Below are 23,738 nucleotides of genomic sequence, written 5' to 3'. Positions count from 1 at the left end.
GAGGTGATGGTGTTGTGGGCCCGCCATCAATCGCCGTCTGAGACGTGCGAGAATGGGTCCCACGTATCGTGCACTTGTTGTCTCAGCGAGGGCTCACTGCAATATAGCACTATGGCCGTCCAAACGGCGCACGTCGGGCACTTGTCCCAGTGATGGCTCACTGCAATATATGGCAGCGACTGGTGGTGCAAACAGCCCATGCAATAATTTTTCTTCAATATGAAGGCTGACTCCAGGCTGATTGTTGCTGGAGTTGCCACTTATTTAGCACCTTGGTGCCAGAGGCGGAGCTGAGAGCAGACTAAACGGAATTGTGCTATATTCGGCATGTTCTGTAGAGGAGAGAGGTTCTTCTATAGGGTGATTCTGCACGGTCATTGGATGTGGATCATACAGGGTTCCGAGAGGGTCGGTGATTACCACTCGCTGCTGAGAGATATTCAGACTATGATTTGCGGTTGAATCGTGCTCCAGGCGAAGCACGTGTTTAAAGAGGCCAATGGTGCTGCAGATTGGATGGTCTCTTTTGTTGCCAACCATTCAGAGGATCACCTCTGGGTTGGAGAGGCGGAGTTGCCCAGCGCATTTCATGATGTACTGTTTTTTAATTTTCTAGGTTGTATTCATACACGTTATATATGATATTTTTGATTTCAGCGGAAAAAGAAGGCTTACTAAGGTTTCTTATAAGTGTAATTGGGGACACTTTTTAATTCCATCGAGGATGCTTTTCGCTTTATTAATTTTCCCTCTCATGTACTGTTAGAGGTTTCGGACACGCACTTTATACTATATAGGTACAAACATATTCAATAAGATGCTGGGGTTTTTTTTTTATATAGTACCATCTAAATGGTAAGCCATGTAAGCAGAGTCTAGAGTCTTTCTAAATATATATTTGGCTTGGAAGGCTTTTTCATCTCTACTCATCATCGCTTATATATCTCGAATCTTTCTCCATCTCGCTCGAGCTTTTATTAATATATTGGGTTATTTTTTATTATGATAGAGAAAGACTTGCCCATGCAGCGTGCAGCTCACCACGGGGGACCTCTCTTTTAACATATTTATTAACATCAAAGTGTAGCCTCATCATAAGCCGTGTGATGTTTATTGCCATTTGTCTTCAGTGGCTTCTCTGAAAGGAGAAGAATTAAATTGCTACTGGTCCCCTCATCGAGCCACCAAATCTTGAAGGAGACGTCTATATCAAGCTGCATCCTACCATCGAATGTGGTTCTTTCCTTCATCCTCGGCAATAGGATTTGGTTGAGGAAACCAGCTGTTTACAGACTGGCATCATTCCATTGATGCATTGTCACTACTTGACACGCGTTCATTGGTTCACTTTTCATCAAGTAATTATCTCCTGAAAGGATTGCTTGATGCTAGCAGCTAATATTCTTTAATTCAATTCAGAGCTAGAATTTACTTGACTTTTTTTTTTAATTTTTTGATTGAAAGAATTTATTTGACATTGTTTCTGATTTCATGCGCAACGCTCTTTCTTTCTTTTCTTTTTCCTTTTTTTTTTTCGGTATGGGTTGGGGTTTTGGGGACGGGGGGATCGAGTGGAAGGAGATGCAAAATAAATACAACGCGTGGCATCCACTCAACTTAAGCAACGTGTGAACCAACCCTGGTAAGGTGTAATTGGATACAAGATTATCTAAACTAAGAAACGCTAACTTGAGGCGGTCATTTAGTAGATAATGTGCGTGTAAATTTCTTGCCGATATAAGTTATTATCAAGATTATGATAACAAAGACAAATAATAGTTATTGATACAGGATCACGCTAACAAAAAAATAATAATATAAATTGATACATATTGTTACATGATTTCTAAAATTATTCAAATAGTATACATGTTGGAACAAATATGGGCCGGGGACAACTTCCTTGAAGCCCCGACAGAAATTAGTGAGGATGGAAGACAAAGCTCCTATAGAAGTTAGTGGGGATGGAAGACATATTTTAGTTCGCATCTATTATATACAATATATTTAAAATGTAAAATCTTACACAGCAACAAAATCAAACAGAGGGGAAGGACAGAGGCAAAAAATCAACAGGAAGCAAAATGTCGAACAGAAACACAGAAATGAAATTAAACTAAGATCCACAGTGGTGAGGGAGGCCCATGGAGTCTGTGAACCATCATGGCCAACTCCGCCGGCACGATGTCATCGGCATCTTGGGACCCACGGCCGGCCCAAGCCACTTTAGGCCCAAAGCTGTATCTAGTTTAAATTGGGCCCACAAGACTTTCTTGCATATTAGTTGTGGGTTGGGTTGCTGTTTGGATAATCCTGTGCAATCCAGCAACGTACGTAGAAGGCATAAGTTGGGCCAAGCCTATATTTATAGGATTCACAGGAATTAGCTTCAGAAGTGTTATAGAGGGGGAAAATTCTTCGCAGATTTCTTTTTTTTTCTCTCATCCCTTCGCGAGGAAATTGGCTGGAAGAGGTCCGGCTGACATGGGCTGGATCAAGCCTCGTATTCAGCAGGATTATCCAAATAGGTTCTTAAATTCTAAGGACTGGTTTTTACAATAACACCTTTATTTCGATACATGTTCCTCAACACGTGTCCTAAATGCAGTCTAGTTGAAACATAAACCTTCTTCTGATCTGAGTTGCAGATCCCGGACTCTAAAACCTAAAAATTGGAGGAGGGGAAAGGATGCTGGAGCTTTATGCCCCGAAGATTCTACGAAATAACACGAAATCATCTGGCTTATTTGTTAACATGTCGACATAAACTCATTTGTTCTCTTTTTTTTAGTACAACGGTAGCTCACGTCAGCATAGCATCAGTACTACCAGCAGAGTCAAAGGAAACTCATTTGTTAGAGACATGAAGCCTACGACCTCCGGCCTATGTACAGCGAGAGATCAAGCAAAAAATTGGGCGGCTACCATGCTCTCTTAGTTTGGGTGCCCTTGCTTATGCCTCTCAATTTCCACGAATTTACAAGGAAAATTTAATTTTGTCTCTAACAAGACCTGCGCCATCTAGTTAGGTTCCCCTGCAATTTCCTTAAGCATCCAATCTAAAGGCTTCGCCATCATCATCAAGTAACAGAAGGTGCTTATCTGTTGAAATTTCGTCGTGTAGGCTAAGATTTTATTTTGAGTCAACGTGAGCTAATGGAAGGTAACGGAGAGGGAGAGAGGGGAGGAAAATACAAATGCAAGGTGAAAAAGTTATTAATAATGTATATTGTAGCCCTATGGCTCTGCTTCTCTTGATAGAGTAGGTGCCCTTCAAAACTAATATAGATCTCCTGAGATTTGACATGGCTGATAAGCAATGTATCTAGCAACAGGGACGTTTTAGAAGGGCACAAGAGAGTCTAGTTCATCCATGGCTACACAAGATTCAAGCACAGACTACTATAGTCAAGGCTAGGGCTAGAAATAGGTCGGGAAGCTCCCCTACCCCAATCTAGCCTGAATTTTTGTCGAGATTTCGGCTGAGCTTAGGCTCAAAAGCTTTTGGAAAATTCAGACCCGAGCTTGACCCAAGCCCAAGCCCGGACTCGATCTAAACGCGATTGGACCGGTTCGAATTATCTGTTTTGACTAAAAACTGGGCCGGGCTAAACCTAATTGAGTTTAATTTTTCAAAACCTTTCATAATGTAGCTTCACATTTTGTTTGATGAAATATTGTAGCTTTATGTTAGCCACCATCTAATAATCAGAGACATGTTTACCAGAAAAATGAATTGATAACACAATTGGAAATGGCATTCTTATTTTCTAAACAGTTCATAAACAAGTACTTAAGTTCGGGCTCCATTTCGGGCTTGAGTTCAGGCTCCATTTTGAGCCTCGTCTAGGCTCGAGCTCAAGGTAGGCCAATAATATAACAAAGCCCCGCTTGAAAAATATATGGGCTCTATATTTAAGCCCAAATACTGTCCAAAATCTTTCGGGGCCTAGCCCGTAGCCCGACCCAAAGTCGGCCTGGCCTGAGCCCAATTCCAATCCTAGCCAAGGCCAAGAATAAATTAATATGTAAGTTAACCTAGGAAAATTAGATTCAAGGTACTATTGTTGCAATCAATCTTGATCATATACTAGGTTAGCATAGTATTGTATTATAAAACAGTGTTACGCAATATTAGTATAATTTTAGAGATCACGTAACAACCTATATTAGCCCATATTATTTTTTATTGCTAGCGTGATCTCGTATTGGTCAGTATTATTTTTTTTATTAGTGTGATCTTGTATCGGCCAGTATCATTTTTCTTTGTTAGCATGATCTTATTAGAGTGATTTTAGAAATCACGTACAACTTGTATCAACGAGTATTATTTTTTTTTATTAGCATGATTTTATATCAGCGTATATTATTTTTTTTGCATGGAGTCTGTAGACAAGTATATATAAGCCCGAGATGTATCGAATATATGGAATGGAGAAATAAAATTATTTTTCTCTCTTTTTTTATTTCTCTCTTCTTCTACAAATATTTTAATATAGTATCAGAACCTCCGATCACCTAATCTGTTGTGGCTATTTCTTTCGTCTTTGCTATGGTCGTCATTGCCTTGTCTAAAAGCTGTGAAAATCCCTATTGTCGATTTATTGACCTCTGTTTTCTGATGAATCAACATCTGAAGATTCTTTATTTTCTGGTAGATTCGCAGATCCTTTGTTTTTCTATAGATCCTCTATTTATTAGTGAATTAACATTCGAAGTTCTCATATTCCCCTACTAGATCTGTATTTTCTCTATTTTCGGTAGATTAACATTCGAAGATCCATTATTTTCTAATGGATTCCTAGCTTCTCTCCATCACTTTTCTCCTCGGCTTTAGATCTTCAGTTGACTCTCTACATTGTCGCCCGGCTTCTTTCTCTCCATCTTCGATTTTATTTGTTGCCTCCGGTTCTTTTACCATCTAGTTCGAAGTCTTTTGCTCCTCTACGAGAATCATCGACCTTCCGTTGCCTTCGCTCTGAACTTTGTCCTCACTGCAACTGTTATATTTTATATGCCTTCTCGCTGCCACATCATCTTACAAGTCAATCAACCAATGCTTCGCTTCCATGATGCCTCCGTCTACAAGGATCGTTGATCTTCGGTTGTCTTCTCTCTAAGCTCTGTCCTCACTACAACTATCAACTTCTATATGTCTTCTCGTTGTCATATCATTAGATAAGTCAATTAGCCACATCAACAGACATGTCAGTCTGTCACGTCAATCAGACACATCAGTCTTCCATATCGGCTTTTAAGTTGTTATACCAACTTCTAATCTGTTACATCAGCTTCTGAGCTGCTATAACAGCTCGTATTCTGCCACATCAAGCTCTTGATCTACCACCACGTCAGCCTCTAAGCTGCTATATCAGCTCCTAGTCTATTACATTAGTTTCTAAGTTGCTATTTCAGCTCTTGATCTAGTGCATCAATTCGTCCTGGTCGCGAGAAAACAAGGACTCGGAAGAGTTTGAGACATGGAGATTGGAGGGGGGGAGAGAGGGATCAGGGAGTCATCAATTATTGTTGTCACCAAAAGATGAGGAGGGACTCAAGAGGAGGGTGAGGCAAGGGGATCAGAGTGATCAGGAGAGAGCCAAAGTAAGGGTTAGGGGTCAAGATCAAGATGGAAGGAGGAAGTTATCTATAACGAGAATATTACCGCTCGAAACCAGACAGAATAAGTTGATTTGGCTTGGTTTAGACTAATTTATCCATTATCCTTCTTTCTTTTTTTTTGAAGAAAAGACAGCATCCTACTTTGAAGGGCTGAATCATCCCGATTCTGCACCAATTTGATTCGATACATCTTAAATCAGATGGTTCGGCAAACTTTGCTGCAAACTCTTGTAACTCGTTAGATACCAATTAAATCATTCTTTAATCTGGATTGTAGGTGGAGGCAAGGCCCCAAGCTTCTTGCTTGCTCAGCAGTGACGTGAGATCAGGTGTTTGACATTTTTCACCTTACACCTTCCACGAAATGCCACTGAACCATCTGATCTCTTCATTACGCGGTGTCACTTTAAGGATAGGCATCATTATCAATTTTGTGGTCAACTATTCCCCTCAATTTCCATGAGAGTACATGGAAGCATAGTTTTATTAGAAGCCTTGATGTAATAGCACCCTCTCCATTCATACATATCTCCTCTGAGTTTCCATGCACGTACTCTGAAGATTCCACACTTCAAGCTAGCAGTGGCCCTTTCAATTGTGGAACGTATTTGTGTTACAAGATATTTTGTTTTCCTTTGATTGTGGTGGTGAATAACTACGAAAAGGTTTCACAATAGCTGTTTCATGATTTCAATTTTTTTTGTTGAAAAAAAAAATCCACGGCACGCCCAAGAGTAGACTTTTCTTTTGGATGGAAAGAGAGGATAAGTCCACCCATTTATAATTAAAAGAGAATATTTACATGGAGATTCATGATGCAATGACTGCAGTAATTAGAATAGACACTTATTCGAGCCTTTTCCATTTATCTTTTATTACTTGAATTCTAATCATATCTAATACACTGCAAATAAAGTCTAGATTCTCGCCAATTACCAACTATGCAAGCTTAATTAAGTTCACTGCTATGGGAACTCAGAAAAATCACCTTGAAAAAATAACCTGGGTTTCGTGAAAAAAGTGAATGGTGATTGGGGGAATTTATCATAAGAACAAATATGCCGAGTACGTATAGGTGCATCCATGCACATGGCCGCATACAATGTCTGACTAGTCTCTTCGAGGACTCCTAAGGCAGTACCCTTCAATCCTTTAGTTTATCAGGGTTTTATTATTAATGTTGGAAGGATGCATGTAGATAATAAATTTTGGAGAAAGTACCAATTAAAGAAAACCATTCCTAAGATTTATAGTGTTCAAATCTAATCATTTGTTAATAAGAGCTTTTACTGCTCTTACATTAGCCGCATAGCTTTAGTTATCTTGGTAACTAAAAGTTTTTATGTACTTACCAATGAAGAAAAAAAGGGATTTCCATGTTACTTGAATTTATGTTTATATAGAGTCAACACTTGGTTCCACAATCATTGATATTCTAAGATTCTCTGAATCTTTAGTCAACAATAGTACAAACCTATGAAGTCTTGTCCTCATAGAAATAAAGTGATAACATGCATGGATGCGCGTAAGAGAAAGGAAGCAAGCTAGGGTTCTTTCTAAGTTCTGCACCACGCATTCTAATTAGCATCAGAAAAACAAACCAAAAAAAAAACTCTCTAACTTTATATTTGCTCGAAATAAAAAGACCTCACACATCTTTACAAACTGAAAACACCTAGGATTTTGGATCCTTTGCCAACTTGCACGATACAGAATGGTACAACACTAGACAGACACCACGTAATCTGATCATGGATGGAACATTGCATGCCCTAGATAGCTTGTTCTTCATATTGTATACCGTGCTCTATTTGATAGCTATCCATCTCCATAATCGAATTAAAGGGTGGCCATCTAAAATTAGTGTTCTCTTGAGAGAGAGAGAGAGAGAGAGAGAGCAAAACAGGCATCTGGGTCAAGACCTAGATGTCCTTCATTATGGTCTCCAAGAACTCAGCTGCCGCCCTCATAATCTCACGCTCAGACGAATCCAACTTCTCCTTCAAAGTATCAACACCTTTATCAACGTCCCCCTTCTTTGCCATAATATCCTCATTCCCAATCTTGACCGCCATCTCCTCCCCATCCTCCGCCTTGCTGATTGCAAAGTCAACACGATCCAACATCGCATCGATGTCAATCTTTAACTTCTCAACAATCGACCTTACGTTCTCCAAGTCATGCACTGCAAACCCACCCTTTCTTCGCATCGTCGCTATAACATCCTTCTCCCCCTGCAACGAGCCCTCGCGCTCGTCGCACACCGAGTTGATCCACGGCTCGACAGCCTTCATGGCAGTGGCACATGCCGTGGCTCCTGTGACGGCGGCAGCCGGTGACGCCACAGCCGCGAGCACCACCGAGCAGGCTAAGACCGCCACGAACCCTGCCGTGTAGATGACATTCCAAGCCTTCCTCCACTTCTTGACCGATCTCAGCCTCTTCTCGAGCTCGCGATGCCTTCGACGCAGCGCGTCCAGCAGCGACCGCTGCCATTCGCAAGCCGGCCGTAGCTCATCGGTGTTTAGGCCCGCGAACGGGTCGCCCAACGCCCTCGACCCCTTCAACTTTTCCACCACCTCCGAGCACTTGTTGGTGATCTTCGTCTTCTTCTTCTTATTCTTCTTCTTCTTCTCCTTCTTGTCATTCCTTCTTTCGGCATTCTCCTTCTCGAAGCCTTCGAGAGCCGCGCCGACAGAAGATGAAATTCCGCGGGACTTGTCGAGAAGGCCTCTGACCCTGGCGAGAGACCTCAGCGTCGTGATGACAACGTTGAGGTGGTCATTTACAAAGGATTGGAGGCCGGGGTTCTTCGAGATTGCCTCCTTGAGCTCAGGTGCGCCGGAGACGGCCTGGGAGACCGGGTGGAGGCCGGAAGCGACGCCAAGGGATCGGAGCTCCTCCACGAGCGGGTACGTATCATCAAGTCGAACTGCTCTGATAGCGTCGATCGAGCTTACAACGATCGCTTGGTCGGGCTTGCTGGACTGACAACCCATTGAAGAGGATCGAACAAAAGATTGCTTTAGAAGAACTGCGATATCAGGGAAACACTTTATTTAAGCCTATTTGGAACTTTCCACTTATGGTTCGTAATTAGGGTTTACGATGGTAGGTGGAGTGAGAGAAGCAACGTGTACATTTTCGCTCACATTTACCAGGAAAGAATATGGGAAGGTTTCTTAGGGAAGCTTGGTTTGGGGGAGAAAGTACGTCGAAGATTCCGATATTCTGAGGAGTGAGAACTGGCAGGAGAATTTCTGGTTGGAATTGAGCATAGCTTGATAAGTATATGTGTGTGTGTGTGTATATATATATATATATATAAAGATATATATACCTGGAGCTGATGGCAGAGCTGACGGAAGGAGCACGAGCTAAAATCCAGTAGGAAGGGAAAAAACCCTGGAAAGTTGGCTTTGGAGTGTATGGATTAAATTTTGACACAGGCCTAATTAACATCAGCATGCCAGTGAAAGGAGATTTGATCTAGCGTTCTTTCTAGAGTGATTATATCCTTATACTGGACCTAAAGCTTATTTAGGCCTTGTTTGATATGACATTTGAGTTGGGTTTAGGTCAAAATTTCAAACCATATACCCAATGAGACTCATTTTTGTTCTCGTGCAATTGGAAGATTAAGGACCACGATCTACATGGGTGGGTGGTCATGTGCTTGTCCTGCCTTCATTTTGAAAACAGAATCCAAATCTCCTAGCAATAGTCAAAGGGGACTTATATAAGAAGGGATGGTATTTGGTTGCATGTTGGCAGGTTTCACCTCTATACCGGCTGGTTCAACACTTTCCAAACCTAAGACTTTAGTTTTTGCTTTTACGAGGAAAGTTTTTTTTTGAAAAAAAAAAAACAGAATGCTACCCATTTAGGCCCATCTGATGATTTTTTTTTCTAGATATAAGTATGAGACAGATAATAAACATCCGATATACATATGTTCAATATCTGATACAGATTTTTTTTCTTTTTAGACTACAACCTATTTGTATTGATAAAAAAATTATTGAGAGCCGTCTAAATACATCATTTTGCATGCAAACATATACATATATATTTGAGTATATTTTTATTAAGGCTACAAATGGGTCGCATTGACTCGTGACCCGACCCGACCCGACCCGACCCAACCCGACCCGCTTAGACCCAACCCGACCCATTTTGGAGGACCCGTGGGCCAAGTTGGGTCCTAAAATTGGATTCGTTCCATTTTCTGGGTCGGATCTGAGTTTACTGAAATCAGACCCGACCCGATCCAACCCGACTCATTTGAAATTTGGATAATTTTGAGTTTTCAATCCTACAACCCATCCCAACCCGACCCAAATTTATAAAATTATTTAGGCTTGTGAGATGCAGCCCACAATGATGCAAACAAGTTCTAAAGTCATAGATGGTTTGACCCAAACCGGACCCAAATTTTTTGGATTTGGTATGGGTTATACATGGACCCTCTCCGACCCGAATGATCCGTTGGGTTAAAACATATAACAGTAGATCCGATCCGACCTGATCTTTTATTGGGTTGGGTCTGGATCCAAAATTAGGACTCAAACAAGAACTGAATTGGGTCGAGGTCACTCATGACCCGACCCGACCCATTTGCACCCCTAATTTTTATGTAAGGTTAATCCATTTATTGAATACCCTAATATATAAGATGTACTTGTAGAGTGTAGAATGAGCTTCCACCAACTATTCTAAGTGGCTATTATGATATTATAATGATTTTTACTTTTATCTATGATTTGCAATTTCTATTGCCATAAAAGAAAAATAACCCGCACTATTTTGGTGATACGATAAATGACTATTTAAAATTTTCAGGATTGAGTCATACTAATCCCTAAATAACCATTTTTTTCAGCTCGTGAGGCTCCGTAGAAGCTTAATTTAAACATCACTCTCATTGATGGTTTGCAGGTTAATGGTGGGAGGGATTTTTTTCTATGTCTTATAATTTTCTGTATCATTACTCGAGGTGGATATAAGTTTTCCTATTAGCTAGTTCCACGACATACTGTACAATTGCGTGTATAGAAGGATCGATTCTATATCCATCTACCTTTATTTTCACTTGAAAAAGAAATATTATTTAAGCAAGAATTAAGATACTCCGGCACATGAAGAAGCAATTTCCATGTTTTTAAGCAAGAATTGTACCGGAATCCTGCGAGAACTTGGCGAGCCCAAAGTCAGCGACATGTGCTTCGAAGTTGGAATCGAGGAGGATGTTGTTCGACTTCACGTCACGATGGAGGACCAAAGGCGAACAATCATGGTGGAGATAGCAGAGGCCCTTTGCTGCCTCCACCGCGCGCGATCTTATACCTTGCGTCCCACCGCAAATGGCTCCCCTTCTTGCCATGGAGGACCTCCCCAAGGCTTCCATTGGGCAGACCAGAAGATAGGTTTCATGGTTCGAACAGAAGCCGAGCAACCTCACAATGTGGCGATGCCGAATCCTCCCTAGAGTCTGGATCTCAGCTTAGAATTCATGGTCATGCGACGAGCCCCGCCTCATCGCCGGCAGCCTCTTCACCGCCACCTGTTCGCCGTCGGGCATCACGCCCTTGTACGCAATCCCGGCCCATCCTTTTCCGATAATGTTATCTTCCTTGAGGCAATCGAGCACGTCGTCACAGGTGAAGTCCAGACGCTGGAAAGCTGTCAGCTTCCATGCCCGGGCCTTGCTCGCCTTCTTTAAAGACCGGGCTTTGAGGATGGCAGCGATGGCGAAGGCAATGGAACAGAGGAGGAGAACAATGACCATTGGAAGCTTGAAGAAGGCCGGCAGGGGGCCTCGGGCATGGGAAGAGCCCGTGCCATTGGCGCCGGTGAATCCGCACGGGCCAAGGTAGGGCCCGCAGAGTTCCGGATTGCCGACAAAGGAAGTGGCATTGAAGTAGCTGAACTGGCCGGTGCTGGGGACCAAGCCGGAGAGATGGTTGAAGGAGAAATCGACGGCGGTGAGACTCTGCATCGTGGCAATGGACGGCGGGATACTCCCTTCAAGGTGGTTTCTTGACGAGATCCGGCCAAGGCTTGACGAGATCGGGGCATCGCCGGTGTCGGGGAAACCAGCGGCGAGGAGGTTGTCCTGAAGCTCGACCTGGGCGAGCTCAGGCAAGTAAAATAAACCACTAGGAATCGATCCATTGAAGTAGTTCTGACCCAATCTCACTCGGCTGAGGGACAAGCACTGGCCGAGGGACTCCGGGATGGGGCCGAAGAGGGCGTTCCCGAGAGCGATTAGAGAATGGAGCTTGTTGCGGGAGCAGAGCTCAGGCGGGAGGTCGCCGGTGAGCTTGTTGGAAGAGAGATCGAGGAGCTGAAGCTTGCCGCTCCGGCCGATTCCCCGGGGGATGATTCCGGTGAAGTTGTTGTCCCACAACTGGAGCACTTCCAATTCCGGCAGGTCACCGATGAAGTCCGGGACCGTGCTGTAGAGCTTGTTCCAGAATAGGTTCAGCAGGGTTAGATTCCGGAGATCGGCGGGATCTCGCCGGTGAGGGCGTTGTTGGAGAGGTCCATGGACTTGAGGCTCCGGAGGCGGCCGAGCTCCGGCGGCAGCTCGCCGGAGAGGCCGTTCACCTGGAGGAAGAGTGTGTCAAGGTTCTCGAGCCGGTCGAGCTCCGGCGGGATCTCGCTGGAGAGGCCGCAGTTCGCGGCATCGAATCGGACGAGGGCAGAGAGGTTGCCGATCTCAGGCGGGATGCTGCCGTCATAGCTGTTGAAGTAGCCGACGTAGAGCTGGCGGAGGCGGCTGAGGTTGCCGATCTCCGGCGGGATGGCGCCGCGGAGCTCGTTTCCGGAGACGGCGAGGTATTCAATGTGCTCCCAGCGGCCGTTCTCGGGGAGGATGACGCCGGAGAAGAAGTTGCCGCCGAGGTGGAGGGGGCGTAGGCTGGGAAGCTCCGCCACTTCGACCGGCAGGACGCCTGTGAGGTTGTTGTTGTAGAGGTCGAGCACGTCGAGGTTTCTGAGGCGGCGGAGTGCGGAGGGGAAGCTTCCATTGAAGACGTTGTTCGAGAGGTTGAGGTGGCGGAGGTCGGAGAGGAAGGAGAGATCCGGCGGGATGGGGCCGAAGAGGAAGTTGGCAGCAGCGGAGAGCCTGAGGGAGACGACGCGGCGGAGGGCGGTGTCGCAGGAATGCTGGAATGATTGGTAATAAGGTCAATGCCAAAGATGATGACCGGAGACCTTAGCAACAAAAAAATAAAAAAAAAAATAAAAAATAAAGGGATGATGACCGGACAACATGTTGAATTTAGATAACTCTGTAGATGCTACATTCATTTAATTTAATTTAATTTATTTTATTTTATTTTATTTTATTTTTAGCATATTGGCTCATACCAACTCCGCATATGCGCAACCAACAGAATCAAGAGAAAAGAAGATAACTGAGTAGTAAAGGAACAGAGACATGATATGATAACTCCATAAGATTTTTTCGAAGGATTAAAAAAAAAAAAAGAAAGAAAAAGAAAGAAGAAAGAAGGAGGAGGAGGCAAATGCTATTTTCATCTTATCCTGCAACTTGTATTGCTTGTAGCACCTATTCCCCTACTTCCAACTTTTTCATTCTAGTGGATGGATGGTTCAGCTTGTAGGGCCGTGCGCTATTAGATGGTAAATGGCAATATCTGGTGTTAGATATGCTATCCGTGGAGTTGGTTCCGCTTCCACAAAGGGGATCTGCAATTGGATCTTCAACTGCCTCTGCTTCAATTTGTGATGAAAGGTCGACTAGTTCTGGATTGCATCAGAAAAAGAGGTGATCTTGAGATCGAAAAGGATTTGGAGTGGATAGATGGTTGTCTTCCCATTGGAACAGGGAAAGAGTGGATCCTAGTTGAATATCTGAGGATAAACACAACCTTAGGATGATTGGATATGAGCAAAGGGAATCACATAATTTGGTTCCCACAGACAAGTAGGCCGGAAAATATAGAAGGAGAGGGAGGAAGAAGAAGAAAAGCATACCGCATCAAAGTGGACATCCCAGATGAAAACTTGGGGCCCTAAGATGGTCATTTTCACATAAGTTTAAACTTTTGGGTCAGTCCTCCTCATAATATGGGTCTACTAGTCTAGGCCGGTCCTCCTCCTAATAATTTAAGATTTTGAGTTGCGAGTTCATGACGTCAGTCTGTCGCTTGCTTAGCAATCTAGGCTCTCTAAGCACCTAGAAGGCACTACTGACAACATGACCAAAAGCTAAGTTTGAGTCCAAAATCAAGACTCGAAAATGAATCTAGTCTGGTGAGCATCAAGCATGCCCATTCCTAGCCAACCTATTTGAAACCCTAATTGGAAATTTACGAAAACTTGTCATTGCACCTCAAAATCATATTACTTTAACAATTAATAGAAGCAACCTCATTCTATAATTTTAAGACAAGTTTATACTTCAGTTTTATGACATGTTCTTACATCAGAATACAGCCTCAAATCATAAGTTTTATATACCTATTATCTAATTCATCCAAGTCTTACTGGCCTTCCTCTTACCTATTCTCATGCTTCGGCCTGAACTATAGTTTTTTTCCCCAATGTTGTACATAACACATGAGAAAAATCATCTCAAACAAATTTTTCGTCCTACTACAGTATTTATTATAAGTATTCTACTACAACATTTTTTCGATCCGATCTTCTATTGGGTTGGGTTTGGGTCTAAAATTAGAATTCGAACAAGGAATCGGATTAGGTCGGGGTCACTCATGACTAGAGGTGGCAAAATATGACCAAACTCGCCAACCCGACCCGTGTTCGACCCGCCATAAACAGGTTTGGGTTTGGCCTAAACAGGTACGGATCGTAAACAGGTTGACCCGTTTAACCTGTTTATTAATTGGGTCGGATACGGATTTTAGATGTCTGACCCGTTTAACCCGTTTAACTATTGGGCTGATAGATGAGAGTCATAACCCACAAGATAAAGTCTAGAGCCGGCCCAACTCTCCGCCTAGGCCCGATTCACTCAGCCCGATTCAGCCCGATTTTAGAATTAGGATTTAGGATTTGTGAAACATTGAAATGGTGCCGCCGAGCTCTACTCCCTCAGCCCCTCCCCGAGTCTCCTCTCCTCCGAACCTCAAGTCCACCTCCCCATGGCTATTCTCTCCTCCTCTTCCTTCTCCTCCATCCTTTCTCCTCCTCTTCTCCACCCTTCTTCTCCTCCAAATTGACGGCTCCAAATCAACAATTCTCGCCCTTCTCCTCCTCCTTCTTCTCCACCCTTCCTCCTCCTCCTCCAAATTGACGGTTCTCGCCCTTCTCCTCCTCCTCCACCCTTCCTCCTCCTCCAAATTGACGGTTCTCGCCCTTCTCCTCCTCCTCCCTCTCCTCCACCCTTCTTCCTCCTCCAAATCGACGGCACCCTTCTTCCTCCTCCAAATCGACGGCTCCAAAGAAGCCTTATTCCAGATCCAACGGCGTTGAGGTCGTCGGAGACGCGGCGACGCGGCAAGGCGAAGTCCGCGGGTGGTGCGGGGTGGCGGCTCGGGCGCAGCGGGGACGCCGCGGGCGGTGCGGGGTGGCAGCTCGGGCGCAGCGGGGATGCCGCGGGCGGTGCGGGGTGGCGGCTCGGGCGCAGCCGTGGCGAGGGAGGCTGATCGGGGAAGAAGATGAGCAGTTATTTTTTTTTCTCCTTTACCCTACTGCCTCTCTCTCGGTCTCTCCTCCTCCTCTCTCTCTCTCTCTCTCTCTCTCTTGGTCTCTCCTCTTCCTCTCTCTCTCTCTCTCTCGAGTCTCTTCCCCTCCCATCCTGCCGGCCCCCATCTTTTTTCTTTTTTTTTCTTCAACGGGTCTTAAACGGGTCGGGTCAGGTGACCTGTTTATTAAACAGGTCGGATTCAGGTTGTAATTCCTGACCTGTTTAATAAACAAGTCGGGTTCAGGTTTATAATTTTTTGACCCGATTTGCATCTGACCCGACCTGTTTATGCCTGACCCGACCCGATTGCCGCCCCTACTCATGACCCGACCCGATCCATTTGCACCTCTAATTTTTATGTAAGGTTGATCCACTTATTGAATGCCCTAATATATAAGATGTACTTATAGAGTGTAGAATGAGCTTTCACCAACTATTCTAAGTGGCTATTATGATGTCATAATGATTTCTACTTTTATCTATGATGGGAAACTATCAACTATTCTAAGTGGTTAATATGATATTATAATGATTTCTACTTTTATCTATGACTCAAACCTTCTATTGCCATTAAAGAAAAATAATCTATACTATATTCGTGATACAATATATAAATGACTATTTGAAATTTTCTTGATTAAGTCATACTAACTCCTAAATAACCATTTTTCAAGGGTCATGAGGCTCCATAGAAGCTTAATTTAAACATCACTCTCATTATTGGTTTGGAGGTTAATGGTGGGAAAATAAAAAAAAAATTATTTAAGCAAGAATTGCGATACTCCTACATAAGAAGAAGCTATTTCCGTATTTTTAACTCATGATTATAGATGTAATATAATGATCATACATATCTTTCACGCAATATATTTGTCATAGAAGAATCATATGAACCATACGAAAACTATTTCAAAGCTCATTGGAATTGGTCTTTGTCACGCCCCCGCCTCTGCGAGGCACGTGAGGCACCTAATGCCCACGTGGGGGCCACATGAGGGGGGACCGCGGGGCTCCCCTGCCAGATATTGTCTGATTCTGGAGCTTCACGCAAGCGTCCTTCACCCCTCCCCGATTTTGTTTTCCACCCAAAACGCGTCTGCAGGATTTGGAGACACCCACCTCATATGCCCAGGCCCTCACATCCTTCCCACCATCGGACAGAGTCGTCCTCGGCTCTGATACCAAATGTCACGCCCCCGCCTCTGCGAGGCACGTGAGGCACCTAGTGCCCACGTGGGGGCCACATAAGGGGGGAACACGGGGCTCTGCCAGATATTGTCCGGTTCTGGGGCTTCATGCAAGCGTCCTTCATCCCTCCCCGGTTTTGTTTTCCACCCAAAACGCGTCTGCAGGATTAGGAGACACCCACCTCATATGCCCAGGCTCTAGAACGAGTCTTTCCGATGTAGGACTATTGGGCCTCACACCCTTCCCACCATCGGACAAGAGCCGTCCTCGGCTCTGATATCACTAAATGTCACGCCCCAAATCCGGATCATGATATGGCCGTGCTATTGCAATCTTATGCACACAATAACACGAAGCCACTTAAAATTTTATAATAAAAATAAATAGTTTCATTTACTAATGTCATAACATTATTCATGAAGTTGGAGCAGTACAGAACTTCTAAAATTTGATTATTACATAATATTTTCAGTTACCCCAACCCTGAATAACACCAAGCTCCCTGTTTTTAATAGTCTTATTCCTCTGTAGAAAAAGAAGATAATAAGATATGAGCTACACAGCTCAGTAAGTAACCCTGGCACCATCTTATTGATTTCCAATTTACTGTTTAATTGTAAGTATGAAATTATGAAATTGTATTTGATATGATATATTTTCTCAAAATTAGGATCAAGTATATGATTGCATATGATTCATAAATTTGATTAAAGAGCATCCTTCATGACTATTTAATATTGTATGAGTTATGAAATTATGATTATGTTAGACTGCATGAAAAATGATATTTGAGGCATATTTATGTATTTTAAATTATATGATGACATTTATCATTTTCCAACCTATTTATGATGATTATGATTTATGAAAGAAAAAAATAATGATTTATAAACTCTCAGATTGCTATGTACGGCTCTCGCCAGCGGATTATAATAGCTCGGCAGACGGCCCTCATTAGCGGGCAGGCGGGGACGTGACATTTGGTATCAAAGCCGAGGACGGCTCTTGTCCGATGGTGGGAAGGGTGTGAGGCCCAATAGTCCCACATCGGAAAGACTCGTTTCAGAGCCTGGGCATATGAGGTGGGTGTCTCCTAATCCTGCAGATGCGTTTTGGGTGAAAAACAAAATCGAGGAGGGATGAAGGACGCTTGCATGAAGCCCCAGAACCGGACAATATCTGGCAGGGGAGCCTCGTGTTCCCCCCTGATGTAGCCCCCACGTGAGCACTACGTGCCTCACGTGCCTCGCAGAGGCGGGGGCGTGACAGTCTTTATCTCTCTCGGTGCTCTTATTTGCTTATCATCTAAGAGAAACAAATAAACTTTAGTTTTTTTTTTCATTTTTCACAAAAAAAAGTCTTGCATCATTGCGTGAAATGCTAAATTCTTGACAAATATGACAATCACGACAATATGGGTCATCACACCAAATGTCATATGCCGTAGACAAACTTTCGCTTGCTTGTAATCCATCATTCCCCGGATTATAGTAAATAAATCCGCCGATCCCTTAAATAGTTTAACATAATGTAACATAAAATTTTGCATTTGACTTTACGGACTCGACACTCTATATGTCTTGATGATGCAAATGAGTCATGTCTGGTCTAGATTTGAGACTATCATGTGGACCTGGACCACATTTTTTATGGCTGAGCCTACTCCTTACGGCGTTGGCTGAGTCTTTGGACTACTGTCTTAATTGTGATCCGGTAATTTAGATTTGTTCCATTTCCCTGACCCAAGTTCCTAGTAGACGACTAATATGTAATTGTAGTTTTTCTTAAGGCTATTCGTGTGAGACAGCAACTTAGAATGAAACATCTGGAGAAGCGTACTCGTCACTTCCGCCGTCACCGGCGGTTTTGCCCCGGAAGGTTTTCCGAAAACAAACGGCCACGTGGGCCCGCCACGAACCTCCGATCGATAATGACATGATCTAAACAAGTGGGGCCCACCGGGTGCTTTATCCTATCCTATCCTCAATACGTGTCTCATTTCCGCACGGTTCAAGGGCCAGCCAATCGAGATCCTTCGAGCCGTCTCGGATGCAGTCCCCAACCCCTGGGCCCACTCATATTGCGAGGCTAGAGGATATGCCACGTCGGATTGTCCCAAAAATAGGTCACTTGTTTGAATTACCCAACTCGGCTAGCACATACTTTTCACTACAGCCGTCCGATGGAACGTAGATCGAACGGTCATGAGAGAGCGTCGTCTATAAGAGGGGGGCCTCTCGTGGAATTTGTCTCCAACGAGCCTGCCTTTCTCCGGGGTTTCTGTTGAGAAGTTGAGATTCGCGCTCCAGTTCTCGCTGCTCTCTCTCTAGGTTTTGGAGCAAGGGTTCTTCGATTCTTCGTTCCAGATCGGTTGAATCGCTCGAAGATGGCCGAATCCAAGTACGAGTCCGAAGAAATCGTAAGGAGTTCTTCCATGATCTCTCAAGTTTTTTTTCTAATTTTAGCGGGTCTGGCTTGATTTCTGGGAAGAAATGGAGCTTTGGATCGTCCTGGAGGTGGGCTAAGGTTAGGGTTTTGATGGTTGGTTTTGGGTTGCAGAGCCAGGAAGGGGGAAGGCCGAAGCTCAAGTACCTGGACTTCGTGCACGTGGCGGCGATGCAGGCGGTGGTTTGCTTGGCGAGCCTCTACGACTTCGCCAGGGAGAACTCTGGCCCGCTGAAGCCCGGCGTCCAGACCGTTGAGGGCACCGTCAAGACCGTCATCGGCCCCGTCTACGATAAGTTCCACGATGTCCCCCTCGAGCTTCTCAAGTTCGTCGATCGCAAGGTCAGTAAATTTCCCCCCTCCCCTCCTTGCTTTAGTTAGCTGTGTCGGTTTCTTTTTTATTCCTCTTCTGAGCCGCCCGGTAGGTTCTGGTGGCCGAACTCAGCCTGTCGGCGGCGATCGCCCGCCGGCTCAGATCCCAGCGGCGCATGTCTCCCGAATTGATCCGCCGGCGCACGTTAGCCTTCTGGATCCCAGGTTGCGCACGGTAATGCGACAACTTGCTCGGTTATATCACGTGACTTCTGTCCCACCCGGCCGGGCTTTGTGCTTTCACCCGGGGGGGGGTAAATCACGTGACCTCGGTCCTCGCGCTCGGTTGTCCCTTGTTCCCAGGGGGCGGCCTTGTTCGTAAATTTGGTGTGCCGTTTGAAGCCCGGCGCACGTTAAATGAATCGATGCTATACGGCGCCCTATAACCTTTCTGGAAGGTGGCGCTTCCAAATCCGACCAAGGGATGACGTCGCATACTGTAAGAATACGCAATTGTTTGATCTTGTTGTCACGTGACAGGTTGCCGACTCGGTGCGGGAGCTGCAGCGGCACGTGCCATCCCCGGTGAAGTCGGCGTCGGCCCAGGCGTACACGGCGGCCCAGAAGGCTCCGCAGGTGGCGCGGTGCGTCGCCGGCGAGGTCCAGCGTTCCGGGATGGTGGCAACGGCGGCCGGGATGGTGAGGGCGTGCTGCAAGCGGTTCGAGCCGGCGGCCAGCCAGCTGTACAAGAAGTACGAACCGGTGGCCGAGAAGTACGCTGTGGCCGCGTGGCGGTCACTGAACCGTCTCCCGCTGTTCCCCCAGGTGGCGCAGATCGGGATCCCCTGGGCGGCGTACTGGTCGGAGAAGTACAATCGGGCGGTGGGGTGCGCAGCGGAGCGGGGGTACGCAGTGGCGCAGTGCATGCCTCTCGTCCCCACGGAGAGGATCGCCAAGGTGTTCGGGGACGGGTCGCCGGAGTCGCCCTCGGGGAGCAGCAAGCCGGCGCCGCCGGTGGCTGCCGCGGCGGCGGAGTGTGGTTGACGGTGGTGCGTGGGAATGTGGACTTGATAACGACGGCAACCTCTGAAGACGTTTGATGTAAAAACCAAGTTATTAGAAAAACCTTAGAATTTTGTTTTCTTTTGTTGCGTTCTTGTGTTGGTAGTGAGCGCTGGGTCTGTGAGTACGATGGATGGGGTTCCTGTACAGGGTTTTTAATGTTTTAGCTTCATCTAAACGTTATTGTGCAGGCTTAAACCACTAATATTGTGATCGAATCGAACATTTTGGCGAAGAAGCGTTTAATTGAAGGGATGGTGTTCAATATGCTGGAATTTGGAAATATTGGGCGAGTGGATGAGCCTTGTTGAAAGGTTGAAAGTGAAGTCTTGGAAAAGGTCTTATTCCTATATTTCTGAAAGATTCTGGATAGGACTCTTTTGGTTAAAGAAGAGAGACTCTAGAACAACCTGTCGCCTGGGTGGACATTAGCAATTCGCATCCAGAGAATGGCATCCATTCGGGTGGGACGGTATCATTTGTTTGTATTTGTATTGATATTATGATGAGTCTAGTATTAATTGGAGGACAATTAAAGAGGAATTAGTGAAACAACATTCCAAATTACTTATAATGAAGTGACCGACGATTCCCATCCAATGAACTGACCGGAAAGCTGTAAATGACGCAGTCTTCGGGCTAAGCTAGAAGGAAGGATTCCTAATATGATGATGGACTCTTTGGAGCTAACTAGGAGGAGATAGCTTCCAGTGGTGGGACCGATAGGTTGTGCTCTTATACAATCAACAATATTTGGTACATTCTAAAGCATTTGGTGATTGCAATACGTCTATTCTATTGTGGGTGTAGCCGGTGTAGTAGGATTAGTAATTTGAACTCTTCTAAATCTTTTATCATTATCTGGCCGATAGGACCAAAACCTTTCATCAAAAGAACGACTGAAAAGAAAAATCTATGTTAGTGATTCACATAGTAAGGTAGAACTATTGATTGGTAGTTTTACCGACTCTATTTATGTCCCATCCCGAACCTAGAGAGCAATCGATGTCGCATACCTGCTTGACGGATCATACAAGTATACAAAACTATGGATCATATTAAAGTAATAATAATTCTTGAAAATTAATTTAATCATGATCTTATACAAATAATTTTTACAATCAATTGTCCCAAAGTGATATAAGTCAACATATATTAACTATTTATTCAAATAAAATGTTCTAACTAGTCTAAATAGCCTAACAAGAACTCTAAGTACTGAGAATATCTTCAGAAGATCTGGCACATTCCTCCGAGTTTTGAGTAAATATAGAGAAAAAATAAATAATGAACTACACTAGCTCAGTAAGCAACATAACACTCCAAACTAGGGTTTAAGCATGTCAAGTAAATAATTGCTAAAGAATAAGATATTGACTAGAAATAAATCAATTTTCGAATAATACATATGTTTTTTTGAAATTTACTATTATTTTCATAAATTGATACTGGAAACCCTATATCAGGCGATGGTCATATAACCTAGTGGCATGGGCCAGAATGCACAAAGTGCCAAATACGACTATTCTTAATCACTGGTGGTTTGGTATCCAAATACCACTATTTTAATCACCAGTGGTTCGGTGTCGAAACCAGTTTCTCAAATTACAACACGATAGCACTAACAAATAATCTTCATTGGTAGGGCCAGATCATAGTTGAGCTGAGAATATATACATATCAAACAAATTTCATTCATGGTGATGGTTCGACCATGAATGAGGAGGGAACGAAAGAGGAAGCAGGGAAGGCCAGCGCCCCAACTTGTCGAAGGTGGATCTCCCTCAGCCAAGGAAGAAGCAAGTCAAGAATGGGGACTCACCGGCAGATGGCGGTAGCGGTGGATCTCACAGCGATGGCAACTTCCGATGGAAAAAGTGGATCTCGGAATAGGAAAAAAGATAGTAAACAAAATCCAGAAAAAAGAAAAAAAATTTGAGGGCGGCAGAGCTCAGTTGTGGCAGTACGTCGGCTGCCGGATGGAGGGAAGAAAAAGAGGAAGCTCAGTAGTGGTCCGTCACAGGGATGAGGAAGAATTTATACATATTTGGAAGGAGATAAACTTGGTTGTTGTTGCACCTGCCCGTGATTACGGTGGCAGTTGTGCACGATCCAACGGCCGATGGCTGTTTGAACAGCCTGTGGAGTTGTCACTGCCACAACTTTGCAGCCTTATCATCTCAACAGCCAGTGGATCGAGCGGGGTAATGTAATTCCTCAGTTTCAATCTAATTGTTTTTAAATTTTTGAATTTTTGAATTGAAGCCGGTGGATGCTGCCCGACTTCATCTAGGATGGCCCTTATGGCCGATTCTCACAATTAGTTGGTGGAATCAATATTACACTCCCGCTGTACCAATTAAGCAATATGACATTGAGGACCGTTTTTTCTTATAGAAATTGAAGAGGTTTTGAACGAAAAGAAAAGGACGACATTAAGGAGGCTATACCTGAATAAATGATTGCCGCATGGGCTCGCAAAGGACAAACTAGACAAAAAAAAAGGACAAACTAGTGGGGATAAATGATTACCCTAGGCTCGCAAAGGACAAACTAGGGGTAACCCATGAATAAAGTAGCCACTGGCATCTAGATATAGTTTCTTAATGCTTGGGAGAGGAGGTGGAAGGTTTAGCACAGCTGATGGGATTGCCGTTGATGCACCTACTTCCAAACCTACTACCAATCTGGAGTGCCATATCATCAAAAAAAAGAAGAGTTAACATTTCTAAAATGGGTATGAGAGAGAAATCACTCTTTCTCAAGATGGTTAGAAAAGTCAAAAAGAATTCTATTACTTGAGCCTAAATCAGTTTTTTATTTTCTAAATATCATATATTTAAAAATATAAAAATTATGTAAATATAGTAAAATTGTCACCCCTAATTAAATTTGAGACCGTTTCTACTATGTTACAACAAAAATTCTAAACTTAATTCATTCAGACTTATCGATATACTTAATTAACCGAATTTGAAGCTAACTTGGTCTGGAATTTTTGTATTGGCTATACCAAGTGATATTTAATGCTAAATTCACAAGCTATCAATAAACATCATATTATTAGATCTAGCAAATATAATTTTATTATATTTTTGAGAAACAAAAAAAATTACTTACAAAATTATAGATTCTGTAAGCGGGTAGAAAAATTATAATTTTATATATCATGTTTCACTTCTATATTTTGCTTAATCAAAATCTAACTTAAAGTATTTTTTAGCTTAAGATTTAGACTTCCATCTAACCCATTACTCTTGGATTGTATCCATTCTACTTTTAAGTATGTAGTAGGCCAGGAATTTAATCTTTTTTAACTTATTTTCATTGTAGCAAATTAAGCCCATCTAGAATTATTTTGTTGATTTGATTGCCTTTTCAACAGCATTTGGAAACTTTAATAATTATCTATCACACTCATGAACTTTTT

The 23,738-nt window shown here is 43.8% G+C and overlaps 2 protein-coding genes and 1 pseudogene across 2 annotated transcripts; 1 reads left to right on the top strand and 2 right to left on the bottom strand.

Annotated features, from left to right (window-relative positions):
* Window positions 1-7,544: 7,544 nt before the first annotated feature.
* LOC108510678 (UPF0496 protein 1-like) lies at window positions 7,545-8,621 on the bottom strand. The gene has a single exon (XM_026804706.2). It carries the CDS (start codon window positions 8,619-8,621, stop codon window positions 7,545-7,547), a length of 1,077 nt encoding a protein of 358 aa, XP_026660507.1.
* A 2,051-nt stretch (window positions 8,622-10,672) lies between these two features.
* LOC103707314 lies at window positions 10,673-12,813 on the bottom strand (annotated as a pseudogene).
* A 5,919-nt stretch (window positions 12,814-18,732) lies between these two features.
* LOC103707273 (stress-related protein) lies at window positions 18,733-20,573 on the top strand. Its single transcript, XM_008791696.3, has 3 exons — window positions 18,733-18,908; window positions 19,049-19,276; window positions 19,787-20,573. Exons 1-3 carry the CDS (start codon window positions 18,876-18,878, stop codon window positions 20,288-20,290), a joined length of 765 nt encoding a protein of 254 aa, XP_008789918.1. The 5' UTR covers window positions 18,733-18,875; the 3' UTR covers window positions 20,291-20,573.
* The last annotated feature ends 3,165 nt before the right edge of the window (window positions 20,574-23,738 follow it).

This window comes from Phoenix dactylifera, chromosome 13 (assembly GCF_009389715.1).
Source record: "Phoenix dactylifera cultivar Barhee BC4 chromosome 13, palm_55x_up_171113_PBpolish2nd_filt_p, whole genome shotgun sequence".
In the NCBI taxonomy this organism is placed as follows: Eukaryota; Viridiplantae; Streptophyta; class Magnoliopsida; order Arecales; family Arecaceae; genus Phoenix; species Phoenix dactylifera.
Note: the sequence above shows the minus strand (reverse complement) of the source record. Positions and strands in the feature narration are given on the sequence as shown.